At 40.2% G+C, this 16,219-nt stretch overlaps 1 protein-coding gene across 4 annotated transcripts in view; it reads left to right on the forward strand.

Moving 5' to 3' along the window:
• Positions 1 to 16,219, forward strand: part of CRIM1 (cysteine rich transmembrane BMP regulator 1) — a 196,941-nt gene that overhangs the window by 105,031 nt on the left and 75,691 nt on the right. For all 4 annotated transcript variants that reach the window (XM_007970963.3, XM_007970962.3, XM_007970961.3 and 1 more), the window contains one exon: positions 5,372 to 5,493. In XM_007970963.3, coding sequence (XP_007969154.1) covers positions 5,372 to 5,493 — 122 coding nt within the window. The remainder of the gene's footprint in view (positions 1 to 5,371; positions 5,494 to 16,219) is intronic.

Genomic DNA, 16,219 nt, shown 5'->3' on the forward strand with positions numbered 1-16,219 from the left:
GAAAGTACAAATTAAACTGTGACCACCCAGGCTGTGCACATCTAGGCACAAAGTTCTTGGAAAGTGGATTGCAGATTCCCATCAGCAGAATGTCCTAGAGAGCAGATTATCATATGGGCAGATTCTGGAGCCGCTCCCCAAACTTGCAGAAAAACAGTGTTTGAGTGGGTACCCTGGAATCTGCATTTTAAACACATTCCATAGTCCTTCCTTCCACATACTAATTTTGAAAAGCACCATACCTACAAGCTTGCAGTCTAAAATGTATAAAAATAAAAAACATAAAACAGTACATGCTCTAACCCCTGACTTGTATCCATGAAAAAGTTTATTTCAGGTTATCGGTTGGGTACCTTTATCATTTTTTTACTATTATTTATAAAACAAGTAAGACATGCCCCCTGCACTAGAGGAATTCACAGGAGAAACAGTCTGATTTTGATTTAGTATGATGGATCAGTGCACTTCAAGAGTTAGGTACCCTTATGTACTGTTGAAAGTCAGAGGAGGGAAATTTAATCCTGTTTGTTTTTTGACCAGAGAAGGTCTTATAGAGTGGGTGGTCTTAAGGTTGTGGGCAATTCACCAGGGGCAAGGGAGAGGCAGAGATTTGAGGCTGGGTGGATGTGAGCTGTGGCTAGAGTGATAAGGGGTGGGGACAGGTGGTTCAGTGATGTCACATCATCATTGTTACTGGAGTGTAGGGTGTGTGCAGGAACCAGTAGAATGTGGAAACTAATAACAGGTAGAGGCAGATTTAGGAGCACCTTGCAAGCTATGCCCAGGAGCTTGGACTCTGACCTTCTGGCCTGCCTGGGATTGTCTGTGAAGTCCAGGAAGCACAGGACATGAAGGGAAAGCATTAAGTGTGTACTCCCCACCCTTCAGCCAGCAGAACCTCCTAAGCGGGTGAGTGCCCTCTAGGGATTTCCTACTTGAGAAAAACAAACAAACAAACAAACAGCTTAACCCAGTCCCTCCTGGCTGCAGCTGTGATTACGTTATGCAAAAATTTATTAATGTGGTGCCTCGATTGATCATTATAGTAACTCTGAGGATTACATTGAGAGTTTATTTTTCTGGTTACTTGCAAATACAGGTTGCATCTTCTTTGAAGTTAAAAAGCCCTTAGCCCACATACTGTATGATTCCATTTATATGAACTGTCCAGAATTGGCAAGTCTGTAGAGACAGAACATAAATTAGTGATTGCTAAGGGCCGGGGACTGGGGGAAAGGGAGTGACTGCCAGTGAGTACAGGATTTCTTTTTGAGGTGATGAAAATGTTCTGAAATTAGGTACTGGTGATGGTTGTACAACCCTCTGAATATAAAACCACTGAATTGTGTACTTTAAAAGGGTGAATGTTATGGTAAGTGAATTATATCTCAATAAAGCTATTTTGTTTCATTTTTTAAAACCCTTAGCACTTCTGCTCAAGGTGTCATGCAAATAGGTCTGCCTGAGGTGGCCTTTATGAGTTCACGGTATAGAAGTCTCAGTGCTCTCCTCACTTTCTTTTGTGTTTTTGTTCTGTTGTGTTAATGTTATTCCTGTCTTGTTGATCTCCAGTTCACTTCCACGTAAGAAACATTTATATGACTAAGCGTGGTAGGTACTAAAAGAGCTTATGTTAAAATGAGTCCTCACGTTACCACAAAATAGAGAAAGAGGGTGCTGTAAGAAAAGTGTGGTGTTTGAGGGTTCAGAGAGGAAGCTATTATCTGAGGTTGGCCTAGAAAGACAACTGAGCATAAGGGCTGGATGAGGAATGTGCAGGGGCCATTAGGGCAGGCAGTGCAGAGACAGCAAAGTGGGGACTGACTTGGAGAAAAGAGCATAACTGTAGCACTGGAAAATGAAGGGAAATACTGGGAAACAGAATTGGAAAAGGGGTATATGGACTTCAGAGTGTTGAATGCTAGGCTAAGAAAGTGATACATAAAATGAGGAGTAATGGAAGATAAATTTTGACTGCAGAAGTTCGGGAACTGAGCCTTAGGATGGATGTGGCATGATTTGGGAGAGACGGAGACTTGGGCAGGGGGAGATTGGACTAGAACTGGAAATTGGGGAGAGGGCTTCAGAAATGAGGGGTAAGTGTTGAAATCAGCTCACTGCAGCGTTTGTCATGGTAATGTTTCCTCTGCCCCTTTTGTGTTCTCCTTTCCTTCACTTGCTCCTTCTCCAGAGATGGGGATAAAGGGTAGGGGAAAGATTAGGGAGGACAAAAAGTATTAAAATGAAGAGAGAAAACGTGGTGAGGACGGTACAGGTTGCATGCGTCAGTTCTTCTGTAGTTTAGCATTTCCTCTTCATGACTCAGTAGAGGAAAATCTAGTCTCTTCTAGTGGAAAACACAGAGAACAGGAAACCCTATTTAAAATCAGGTCACTTGACTAAGCTGTGTAACTCCTGTTCCCATCGGTGAAAGGGAAGAATACCTCCTGCAGTGTGTGTTAACCAGAGCAGCTAGAATAACCTTACTGAAGAATTTTTTAAAACTACGTGGGATTCATATCATTTATAGATGTAACAGACTTCCTGGGCAAATATGGGTCATGATGGGGTCCCCTTTTGTTACCTGATAGAATGAATGTAAACATACCTGTTAAAAGATAACTGATGTGAGTTGTATTATGTTGAACATAAGGAAATGCTGTTTGACCATTTCGACCTGCAAAACTGGCAGTTTCAGTAAGGTTTTAACCGAATAGATAGCTACCCAATAGATATCTGACCTCAGCCCAGATTTTTACCTTTTGTTGTTCTTTCATAAGCTCTTTCTTGATTAAGATACTAATTTCAGGTTCAGGGGAGGCTGTGAAAAGTCAAAAGATGGCAACAGGTAGATCAGAAAGCTTTGCAGGGAAGGAGATTAGGAGGCAGGAGCTGGTGTCACACCAGCTGGCAAAACCAGGATCTTTATTATGCAGTCAGTTTAGATATAAAGATTCAGCATAAAACCTTTTCCTTTCCTAGGTGGGTTAATAGGTAGTTGGGTGCAGCTTCAGCTCTTCTACAGCCTGCTGGAGACAACTTGTAAGGGACTCTAGAAAAATAATAGGAATATTTAAATGTTAGGAAGTCGCAGTGCATATAATGTTTACTCTTTGGGTGACAGGTACACTAAAAACTCACACTTCACCTCTATGCACTATATGGCTGTAAGAAACTTGCACTTATACTCCCTAAATATATTTTTAAAATTGTAAATTTTTTAAACAAATGTTGGGAAAATAGGTCAAACATAAACAGAAAAAAAAGACTTAATGGCAGACTTAGTCATGGGTGTTCAGTGTGGTGTGACTCCTAACAGCCTAGCAGAGAACCCAGCACGTAAGTGCACACACATGGTCAGTAAAGGTTGTTCAAGTGTTGAAGGACAACATCTGAACGGGTATTTTTTGGTTGACGGTACACTCTCTGTTTAGATCAGAATGATTCCCTGGAGAACATCTGTAGGCAAGAATGTGGAATCATAGAAGATATGTAAGAGAAAGTTAACCAGCTATTCTTGAAGGTTGCTTTCATTGTAATCACTTCTATGCATTGGGATCAGTGTGTGGCCTGTCAGTACTCTAGTTCCATTCATCTATAAACTCCAGAGAGTTTTAAGTTGTACAGAGTGCCAAGTACAATAAATGTAAACAGTATAATGTTACTGTTATATCACAGCAGTACGATTATGTGCTTACCATTGCAATGGCTAGGCATATAAGCATGAAAAAGTATGGGATGACCTTATCAGGCACTAAAAGCCCAGCTCACATTTACTCAGCACTAGAAAGTGATTGTCCTGCAGGAATATAGACTGTGAATTGAGAGCTCCAAGCTCTGCTCACACAAAACAGGCAAACCTTTACTTGAAACCATTAGTAGAAATACCATTGCAGCAAAACCTGAATGACCTAACACCCTCTTCTCCCAGGAATCCAATAGAACTGTCACCCCACATGGAAGAATCCTCAAAGAGCCTGCTTTGGGGTGATAGTGGGGTGTTTAAAGCCACCTTTCCAGTGGCTTTAATAGTCTTTGATGCAAATCTTAACCTGAAGTCATTTCTTTTCTAGTTCCATGGTTAATTATAAATGTAATTAAATCTCTGGGCCTGATTATTGAGGTACTTGTGGACTATAAGCATATATTAGTTTATTAAAGATCCAAAGAACAATAGGTGAACAAACCAATTACTTAAATAAGAAGCGGGTACAAAAGCACAGTTAATGAATGTGTTGATAGTTTTCTCTGCTGGGAACGTTACCTCCCCTGATCTTGACCTCTACCATACATAAATACCCACATACTTCCTGCCAGGATGTCTTTTTTTAGGATGCCTTCCTTTTACTCCTGTCAACCTGGGAACTCCTGCCGTCATCCTCTCCACCCTCTGACCCATACGTCTCTCCCCAGGGGAGTCCCAGGGCAGAAATCTAGCGGCTCTTTCCTCATCTTACATTCACATGCTGACACCCAGCTGCCCGGAGTTTCTTATGTCCTGCCTCTCTTTCGTTGTTGCAGATGCGACATTTTGTCTCCTCTTATTTCACCTGCCCAGGCTTCTGTGTTTAGCAATTTTTGCAGCAGCATTGAAGTTAGGGGTGAGAGCCAGCACAGCCAGCTTGCAGCTCATGGAACACCCCATTCATGCGTGCAGAGATCAATGCTCAGGTGGTAGCTTAAGATCCAAAAATTAAGACTTTCAGCTCCCAAGATAGCTGTCATAAAGTTCACTTACTACAACTTAGGCCCTCTCTTTATAAAGAGCTCCTCAGTCTTCAGTCCATTTCTTTTATTGTGTACAATCATAAATTAAATATGGCTCAAGATGAGAGTGGGCTTGAGACATCACACTGACAAGAAAACACTAAAAAGCTAATAACTTAATCATTGAACCAAGAGTCAGAAAATCTATGAAAAACACCTAAACATCAATTGCAGCGAAGGAGCACCATGGGACCATTTAGCATGGGAACACTCACTCTGTATTAGCCTGTGCAAGCATCGATTCACAGAAGAGCATAACAGATACATATGAAGATGTCCCTGAGTCAGCCAGAAAATGTTTGTTACGCTCCATACCAGTCTGGTTAAGTAAGAAATGAGGTAATGCGTTTTAGAAATACTTCTGTCAAAATGGTTAAAGTTAAAAATTGGGGTGTATATAAAGGAGACAAGCCTTAGTTATTTGTCAGAGCAAATTATGTCAGAACCCCTCCTGCCTTCCCATTTCCCAGTGACACCAGATAAAGGAGGCAGTGTCATATAGACCAGGTACTTTGCCACAGCCACTGCCACTTTGTTTGTGGTCTCCCGACTTCTGTGTTGTTGTTTATTCATGGGGTTTTCCTTCCCTTTTCTTTGGTTTCAGATGCGAGTGTCTCTCTGGCTTATGTGGTTTCCCCGTGTGTGAGGTGGGATCCACTCCCCGCATAGTCTCTCGTGGCGATGGGACACCTGGAAAGTGCTGTGATGTCTTTGAATGTGTTAATGGTACGTGGGGTTTCTCTTGTTCTCAGAGAGTGTACATTTGTGCAGGAGGAGGAGGAGGGAGGGTTCACCGTAGCTGCTTCTGCCTTTTACAAAGCAGGGTTATTAACCTTCAGGGACTTGCTGAAGGGCACTCAAAAAGGTTTGCTTAAAATCCACAGTGCAGTAAAGAAAGTTAGGTTAGGAGCTATCATTCCATCCATCAGAAAGAGGATTCTGGAGATGCAATAGCAGATTGCATGTAGCTCTCATACTCAGCTGTGTTACAGAATTTCTAAAACTTAGGAATTTCAGGAAAAGGATCCTGGAGCCTGTGATAGTTTTCCTGCTGTCACTCAGTAACTGGTCCCATGGCTGTCGGGAGGTGACCTGGCTAAAACTACATTGGGCCTGCCACACTTGGGAACAGGAAAAACATTGCTCATCTTGTTTAGCATTTTCCTACTTGGAACATCTTTGCACCTGATCTTAGCCAAAAGGCTGAGAGGCAGTGGAGGGGACGTCTTTAATCAGTGGGTGGTCACTGGTAGTGGCCTGCTTTAGACTTGACCCATGTGGCCCTGAAAAAGGATTCTTGAGTCACGAGATTCCTTCTGACAGAATCTGCCTCTCCCTTTGACTTTATATGGGAGGATTTGGTGTTTGGTGGCTTGATGTTTACTGAGTTTAGGTGATAGAAGGAAGGGGAACCTACAACATGCTTCTCTGCCAGAATATTCATTAACAAAAAATAATGAAACTCAAGTTACATGTCAGTAACCATTCGGAGCATTATTTAGTCAATGCTTGTACACACAAGAAGATGGAGATGGATTTGGACAAATACAACAAAATTACACATAGAAATATTCATATCAAATACTTCCTGTAGGAATTCAGATATCATAAGGTTTCCTGCCCTCCTTCCAAGGCAAGAAAGGTTATATTGCAGTTGAGTCCTATTTGGTTGCATACTGTGATTTTTAGGTCCATGGCCACATGTTGTTTTTTATTGTTTATTTTTGCTTTGAATAAACACTTGCAGTATGGCTTCATGGTTAAGAAAGAACACAGACTAGAACTAAATAACCACAGTTTGAAAATTGGGTCCTGCACTCACTAGCTGGGTTAACTTTAAGGAAGCTTCTTGGTTTCCCTGGACCTCAGTTTCCACAGCTGTAAAATGGACTGAGTAACAGTTAAATTAAATAATACAGGTGATCTACCTGGAATTTTGCCTCAGATGCAAATAATCTTTAGTATTTTTTTTTTTTTTTTTTTTTTTTTTTTTGAGACGGAATCTCGCTCTGTCACCCAGGCCAGAGTGCAGAGGCACGATCTCAGCTCACTGCAAGCTCTGCCTCCCAGCTTCACGCCATTCTCCTGACTCAGCCTCCTGAGTAGCTGGGACTACAGGCGCCCACCACCACGCCCAGCTTATTTTTTTGTATTTTTAGTAGAGACGGGATTTCACTGTGTTAACCTGGATGGTCTCGATCTCCTGACCTTGTGATCCACCTGCCTCGGCCTCCCGGAGTGCTGGGATTACAGGCGTGAGCCACTGTGCCCAGCCAATAATCTTTAGTATTCTATGTGCACACTTTCTATTCACATCCAGAGGCATAGTCCTGGACATTGAGGGTGGGGGATAGAGATGGTAAGGTTGAGCTTCCTAACTTACAGGCCTTATAAATACAAGCATATAGGAAGGGGGAACAGAAAAAGTTCTGTACACTTAAATCACCTCTCGGTGCCTCTCCCCACTCCAGTCATTATTTAACCAGTAATAACATCCATTAAACACAAGGAAATGGCCAAACAGACCTTTTTTCTGGAGGTGCTACCGTTTAATTTATGATAGGTGAGATTCTGTGAATACTTGTACCACTGGAGACAGAAATAGTCACTGCTTGCCTGGGTTCCCAGCGTCTCAGATGCGCTTCATCCAGTGCTCATCACTTGGAAAATAATTACGCTCATGCCTGTCTCTCGCTCCAGAATATGAACTGCTGGAGGACAGGAGTCTGTCGCATTCATCCTTGTGTCTGTGGATGTTACCCTATTATCTGCCTCACAGAAGACACCCAGATTTTGTTGCATGAGCCAGTCAGTGATCTCATTCATGTCATCTTAGTTCCCTCTAGAGGTGTCTGTTAAATGTCAGTCCATAAATGGGTTACTTTGTAGGAATCCTCCATCTCTTACTGCCCTACACTTTAATCTTAAGTCATTTGTCCCCTGAAAATATCTCTAGTAGAAAGATTTGCTGGTGTTTCCTGTGGGTGAGGAACCGGAGTGCCCTTCTTCTCTCTTTGCTTCTTGGTTCTGGATACCCATGGGTCATGCCTTTCTTATTAGAACATTGACTTTATGTCTTGCTGCAGTCTGATGTGTCTCAAACTACTAATAGCCGCACCTCCACTTTAGCAGCCTTGGGATCAATCTGCAGGGCCTGTCCTAATTTATTGCCACTTACTATAGAGCTCTGACTTCTGGAATAGGATGTGCCATCTGTCATGAGAAGATGTTGAGTGGACAAAACACAGTCACTACATCTCTGGTGGATGCTTCTTTCTTGCCACCATAAACTTGTTGAGTGATTTTTGCTTTCTTCCTAATCCTGCACAACTGACTCTATTGATATATCAGTCATTCACCTGTAGAGGAGACTAGGAACTAATACTGTGAAGATTCATAATCCTACAAAATACTGTTAAGAACATTGTGTCTCAAAGTCTATATTTTGCTTCTTTTGACATATACCTTCATACTCATACAGACACATACATATTGATATATGAATGTGTTTCTGTATGTAAATATAAACATACTTATCACCTCATGTCCTGGAAAAATCTGTTGTTGTAAGGTCACCATTACAAGATAGATATTACATATCAAAGATTCATTATCATCACTTAGAAAAGCAGAGGTCTATTTTATATGTATAAAAACACTTGCTTATCCACAGAAGATATGAGGAAACTTTACAGTGAGAACAGATTCCATAACATAGTGGTAAAATATTTATGAGAAAGGAGAATCACAGCCATAGAATTGTAAGTAAAAGTTGAAAGTGGAAAAGCAAACAGAAAGCACCCAGAGGTATGTAGTCCATAAGTGCCTGTGCAGTTGCGGGAGTTAAACGTTAAATTAGGCCCCCAGTTTTCTGGTCATCAAAGTGAAAAAGGAGATAGGGTCAAATATACAGTTCTTATTTTCAGAGAGGAAAGTGCCTGCTGGACGGGACAACCGTCTCTCTGAGATTTTTCATATGGAAAGGAATGGATTTCATCCCATTGAATGATGAAGTTGATCATGTGCTTGATTGCATTAACACCACAAATGCAGAAATGGGTTTCCTGGGGTTGTTCTCTATAAAAAGCAAAGGCAAAATATTAAAATGCAGTTCAGTTCCAAAAGGTCAGATTGACACAGCTAGACTCTAGGTGCTTGGAACATTTTTTCTCAATTTTGCGAACTGCCCAACATGGTAAGGTAGATCCAAAGACCCCAGTTCAGGAGACTGCAGGTGAAATGTTAACATGACTGACCCCACATGCAGAAATGGGTTATGCACTGCCGCACTCACTTCTTATGCTGCCATCCACATGATCCATATGCTTATGTGTTTTTTTTCTTTTTAAGATAAACTTTAAAGTGAAAATGTACAATTTTAAAATACACAGAACTTGAAAACTCATGAGTTTTGAGAACACTAGCCTGATGAGTAGATGGAGAGAGAGCATCCTCCATAAATACTACTTTTTTTTTTTTTTTTTTGTAGTTTGATTTTATTTTGTTGTGGTGGAGGGATGGGAGAGTTGCAAACCAGTTCATGACAGTTTGTAACTGCATTCTCTGACAAGCGCCGAAAGTAGAACTTATGAGCCGTTGGCTGAACAAGATCCCTGTTATTTAGAAACCAAAGGAACAGGTGGTGTGATTATGTTCCTTTTATGTGAACTTAGAAGTCATCAAAATCATCACCTAAAAATATGACCTCCAAAGCAGTGTTGTAACAGCCTTCCACCTTCATCAAGAACCTGTTGTACGTCTGCTCCGGCCCACAAACAAGTGTTCCATCAGCAGTCAGCTGGAGCTGGACAATGGCCTCTACTGTTAGATGGGTGTGTGCTCTCCACTTAACACAGTACCCCCTACTGTCTTACATGTGGCCCACTTCTCATTCCTGGAGGCTTTTGGGTTTGAAATCCTAGGTGTAGAATGTGCAAGTGATTATTTGGTTTCTTAGATATGAACATTTGTCCAACGTATGTACACAAACATCTAGATAAAATGGAGTATCTTGGTTGGAATGTCGTAGACAAAAGCTGACACTGTCTGTGTGACCTACTTATAAAACGTTCCCCAAGTGAGTAAATGAATTAGTCTATAGTATCGTTATTGAGTGTAAGCCAGTTGAAACTACCAGAAATATTTTTAGCCTTATGGTATTTAATACTGAGCCATTAGTTCTGACAGCATAGTTAGCAGGGCCGTATATATTGAGGCTAGCCCCCATTCACAGCTCTAAACAAGTCGTCAGTACAAAAGAGGAAGAGTACCCTCTTCCCGGTGGTGCCAAGAGTGGTGGGTGGATGGGGTGGGGATGGGAGCATTACTTGTATGTGGCACAACTAGCCAAAAGCAATTTCAGGGGGTTATGAAGTAAGTTCAGAGAAAGGGGATCTGAATACAACTTAGCCTGTGTTTTTAGCCTGTTTTGTGCCATTTGAAATAGTTCTATTTTGGAGCACTGTCCCTGCAGCACTCTGCTTCTCACAGCAGTATTAAAATGCGGCGCTAACAATGAGGAGCCTGGGTGAAGGTCATGCTGCCCACCCAGTAATTAGTTCCTGTTTTATTCAGACATATACGAAAGGTTAATAAAAACTAGAGGTAATCGTTTGTTGGCCCTGACAGAATTTTCTCTAAGATGTAACGTGTGAAATCACCATTTAAAGGGGAGCCTTACCCAATGTTAGCTTGCTCCTCATGTAAAATTTTGGCCTAGAAAATTCAGACCTGCAGCCTGTTAATTTTTAAAAAACACACACTATTACAGAAAACATCAATTAAGAACCCACTGTCTATATAGCAATTATGCTCGTAATGTTTCTAAGGATATAATGTCTTCTACTGATACAACAACAGAGATATTCTGGCACTTTGAGAGAAATACTCCACTCAGTATGTGTTTATTGAGCACCCCTCGTGTTCCTGGGGGCTTGTTAAGCTAATTTTGTTGAAGAGTGATACAAATTGTTGTAATCCTTTATAAGGGTTGTTCTCTTTCCCTTTTCCTGAAATAGGATATGCTTGGTGTCCTCCAGCACACACACACTTCCCCTTTCTCCCTGTGGAATAAGCCAATTGAAACTAGCAAAAATATTTTTAGTCTTACAATATTTAATACCGAGCCATTAATTATGAGAGTAAGCAAGGCTTTATTGAAGCTAGTCCACATTCACAACTTTAAGAGCATGTCATCAGTATAATAAAAGGAAAACTTAAGGATTTAAAAATACACAGAACTCAAGAACTCCTGAGTTTTAAAAACAGTAGCTTGGATGGATAGATGGAGAGAACATCCTCCATAAATATTACTGCTCTTTTCACTTTGGTTTTAATTTGTTTTGGTGAAGGGATGGGACAAGCTGCATGTCGAAGCTGCAGAGAGTTATCTAGAAGATTTAGCTATGATAAGTGATGAAGGTGGCTACACTAAACAGATACTCAGTGTAGAGAAAGCAGCCTTGTATGGAAAGAAGATGCCATCTGGGACTTTCATAACAAGAGAGAAGTCAATGCCTGGCTTCAAAGAATAGGCTGATTCTTATTAGGGGCGAATGCAGCTGATGACTTTAAGCCAGTGCTCATTTGCCATTCCAAAAACCCTAGAGCTCTTAAGAATTATGCTTAATATACTCTGCCTGTGCTTTGTAAATGAACAACAAAGCCTGCATGACAGCATGGTTTATTATTTTAAGCCCACTATTGAGACCTACTACTCAGAAAAAGATGTTTCTTCCAAAATATTACCGCTCATTGACAATGCACCTGGTCTCCCAAGCTCTGATGGAGGTGTACAAGATTAGTGTTGTTTTCATGCCTACTAACACAACATCCATTCTGCAGCCCATGGACCAAGGAGTCATTTCAACTGTCAAGTCTTGTTATTTAAGAAAAGCATTTCGTAAAGCTGTAGCTACTGTAGATGGTCATCCCTCTGACGGATCAGAACTAAATCAATTGAAAACCTTCTGCAGAGGATTCACTCACCATTCTAGATGCCATTAAGAACACAGGTGATTCAGGGGAAGGTGTCAAAATATTAACATGGAGTTTGGAAGAAGTTGATTCCAATCCTCATGAATGACTTTGAGGAGCTGAAGACCTCGGTGGAGGAAGTAACTGCAGATGTGGTAGAAGGAGCAAGAGAACTAGAATTAAATGTGGAACATGCAGAATGTGACTGAATTGCTGCAATCTCATGATAAAACTTGAAAGGATGAGGAGTTGCTTCTTATGGCTGAGGAAAGAAAGTAATTTCTTGAGATAGAATCTATTCCTGGTGAGGATGCTGTGACAACATCTTCACCAGATGAAATGACAACCAGGGCTTTAGACTACTACATAAATTCAGTTGATAAAGCAGCGGCAGGGTTTTAGAGGATTGACTCCAGTTTTGAAACAAGTTCTACTGTAAGTAAAATGCTGTCAAACAACATCACATGCTGCAAAGAAATCTTTCATGAAAGGAAGAGTTAGTCAATGTGGCAAACTTCATTGTTGTGTTATTTAAAGAAATTGCCACAGCCACCCCAACCTTCAGCAACCACCATCCTGATTAGTCAGCAGCCATCAGCATCAAGGCAATACCCTCCACCAGCAGAAAGATTACTATTTCCTGAAGGCTCAGATGATCATTAGCAGTTTTTAGCGATAAAGTATTTTAAGGAATGTATGTTGCTTTTTAGACATAATGCTATTGTATACTTAATAGACTATAGCAGGAGTGTCCAATCTTTTGCCTTCCCTGGGCCACATTGGAAGAAGAAGGATTGTCTTGGGCCACATGGAAAATACACTAACACTAATGATAGTTAATTAGCTTAAAAACATACACACACACACACACACACACAAAAATCTTACAATATTTTAAGAAAGTTTACAAATTTGTGTTGGGCTGTATTCAAAGCCGTCCTAAGCCTCATGTGGCCCGCAGGCTGCAGGTTAGACAAGCTTGGACTACAGTACAGTGTTAACATAACTTTTAAATGCATTGGGAAACCAAAAAGTTCATGTGACTTGCTTGAGCTGATCTGGAACTGAACCCACAATATCTTTGAGGTATGTCTATCACCATCCACCAATCAGTGTAGTTTGGTAGGCAGTAGCATATACTAATAGTCTATATTACAAAATTCTCTTTTAGGAGTTCTGAAATATATTCAAGAAGAAAGGGGAGATTCCAGAACTTAGAAACATAAAGTTTAATTTTTCAGACACGAAACACATACAAAAATCACTAAGAAGGCACTTCTGTGTTTCATATTGAGAAGTACAAATTACACAGTAAATTATTTCTTCATAACCCTTTTCTCTTCCACGTCTACTTAAATCATCCTTTTGTGGAGATTGTGGCAATCTCCACACTGTTCTGAGATTCACATCTACCCCTGATAGGTGAAGAAGTAATTGGTCGTTGCTCCTCAAAAACCACGGGTAGCCTTTTTGTCATATACTTTTATGAAGAGCCTCTATAAATCTCTCTGAACATCAAACAGATTTCATTGTGTTGTGTGACTTTTTTCTGCCTTAAAGATTGGTTGTGTTTCCAGGCTGTGTTTTTAGGATTCTCCATCTTTCTCACTTCCACTCCCTTGATCCTTTTGCTTTTGCTAGTGAAGCCTAAGTGCCACAGTTGTCTCGTCAGTCCCATCCCCTCCTGTTTAAGCTTTGCACACCCTACCATAAAAACAAGTCCGCCTGAAGCAGCTTTATTCATAACCAGAACCTGTCCTTCACACTTCCTCGGATCTGTACCAGGCTTTGTGACTTCACCCAGATGGTAGCTGTGGTTGATCAACTCAACCAAATAATTAATATTGATTGGTCTATTAATTTTTTTTAGTTTCCATGGATGATCATTTTGTTAGAGTACGGTATTTTGCCTCGCTCCACAGCCTGCAAATTTAATGTATAAAAGTACTCCATTTTCTATGCTTTTTGGAACGTACAGTCCAGCTGCCCAGTTCCTTTCAGTCCCAACTCAGGTTACCTAAAAGTATATAGAAGAATTCTGAGATACAGTAAGATGATTCTTTTTTAACATTAATTTTCTGAAAAAAATGTTGTATCCATGTAGCACTACGGAAGGAGTTTAAATATTCACATGTGCTACGTGTGCACACATAAAATCACTGTTTGTCTCATTCATGTGACTTTAAGCAAATCACCTCATCTCTTTAAGTTTCATCTTCATTATGGAAAAAACTGGTATTGATAATACTTGTTCTGTCTTCTTAGAGGGATTGTTATAAAATAAATAGAAAGTAATTGTCCTCAAGTGCAATGCAAATGCATATCCTCAAAATGTAGTGAAAGTATTTTAGACATGCAAGGTGACATATGAAATGATTTGGGGATGGACACAAGAGCCCATGAAAGATGGGGATATCATCATCCAGCTTTCACCAGCAGATTGATCAGGGCTCGTCACCTCAGGAGAACTTTCTTCAGCTTAGGAGTACTTTTTTAAAAAATAGCTTTAGGAGACACCATGTAATTTGCCAACTTAAGTTGTGCAATTCTGTTGTTTTCAGTGTATGCTCAGAGTTGGGCAGTCATCAACACAATCAATTTCAGAACATTTTCATCAACCCACCAGAAAACTCCTGAACTGATTGCGGTTACTGCCCATTTTCCCCCAAAGCTCTCAGATCGAGGCAACAACTAATCTACTTTCTATCTCTGTAGACGTGCCTGTGATGGGTGTTTCATATAAGTAGAGTTATATAGTATTAATACGTTGTCTTTTGTGACTGGCTTCTTCCACTTAGCATAGTATTTTCAAGTGTCATTCATGTTATATTGCATATCAGATAACTTCATTTCTTTTTATGGACGCGTAATATTTTGTTGTATAGTTACACTGCTTTTTGTTTATGTATCAGTTAATGGATATTTAGGTTCTTTCTTTTCTTGGCTCTTGGGCTGCTAGGAACATTTGTTTATAGTGCTTTTATGTGGGGTATATATTTTCATTTCTCTTGGGTATATACCTAGTAGTAGAGTTGCTTGATGATATGGTAACTCAAATTAAGGAACTCCCAAACTGTTTTCCAAAGCAGCTATGCTTTTACATCCTCACTAGAAATCTATGAGAATTCCAGTTTCTCCACATCCTCATCAGTACTCGTTACTATTTTTTAATTATATCCATCATAGTGGGTGTGAAATGGTGTTCATTGCAGCTTAGATTTGAATTCCCCTAGTGACCTATGATTCGAGCATCTTTTCATGTGTTTATTGGCCATTTCTGTCTTATTTGGAAAAGTGTCTGTTCAAAGGTTTGCCCGTTTTGATTACATTATTTTTATCATTTAATTATGGGAGTTCTTGGTACCAGTTTTTTAAAATCAGATACATGATTGCAAATACTCTCTCCTAGTTTGTAGGGTTGTCTTTTTACCTTTTTGATGGTATCCTTTTAAGTCCCAAAGTTGATGAAATCCAGTTTATCTGTTTTGTTCTTTTGTTGCTTATGCTTTTAATGTCACATCTAAGAAACCACTCCCTTATCAAAGGACACAAAGATTAAATCTTATGTTTCCTTCTAAGAGCACTATAGTTGTAGCTGTTGTATTTAGATCATAACTCTATGATTCATTTGGAGTTAATTTTTGTATATGGTGTGAGACATAGGGGTTTCTTCTTTATTCTTTTGCATGTAGATAATCCAGTTGCCCCAAAACACTTTCAACCTCAGGCCTGGCGCAGTGGCTCACACCTGTAATCCCAGCACTTTGGGAGGCCAAGGTGGTTGGATCACTTGAGGTCAGGAGTTCAAGACCAGCCTGGCCAACATGGTGAAACCCCGTCTCTACTAAAAATACAAACATTAGCTCGGCATGGTGGCATGCACCTATAGTCCCAGATACTCAGGAGGCTGAGGCAGGAGAATCACTTGAACCCAGGAGGTAAAGGTTACAGTGAGCTCAGATCATGCCACTCTACTCCAGCCTGGGTGACAGAGTGAAACTCTATCTCAAAAAAAGACTTTCAACCCCATTGAGTCTTGACCGTCTTGTCAAAGTATCTGTAAATGTGATAGTTTATTTCTGAACTCTCAATTCCATTGAACTATGTATCTATTCCTGTGGCAGTACCACATAGTCTTGAATACTATAGCATTGTATTATGTTTTGAAATCAGGAAGTATGAGTTCTCTTTGTTCTTCCTTTAAAATTGTTTTGGCATTTCTGAGTGCCTTGCATTTTCATATGAATTTTAGGGTCAACTTATCAATTTCTACAGAAAAGCCAGCTAGGAGTTTGATAGAGATTGCATTGAACATGTACGTCAATTTGGGGAATATTTCCATTTAAACAATGTTGTCTTTCAATCCATGAACACGGGATGTCCCATTTATGTAGGCCTTTTTAATTTTTTGAAAATGTTTTGCTATTTTCAAAATACAAGTTTGCACTTATTAAATTTATTCCTAAGTATTGTATAC

This window comes from Chlorocebus sabaeus, chromosome 14 (genome assembly GCF_047675955.1).
Source record: "Chlorocebus sabaeus isolate Y175 chromosome 14, mChlSab1.0.hap1, whole genome shotgun sequence".
Classification (NCBI taxonomy): Eukaryota; Metazoa; Chordata; class Mammalia; order Primates; family Cercopithecidae; genus Chlorocebus; species Chlorocebus sabaeus.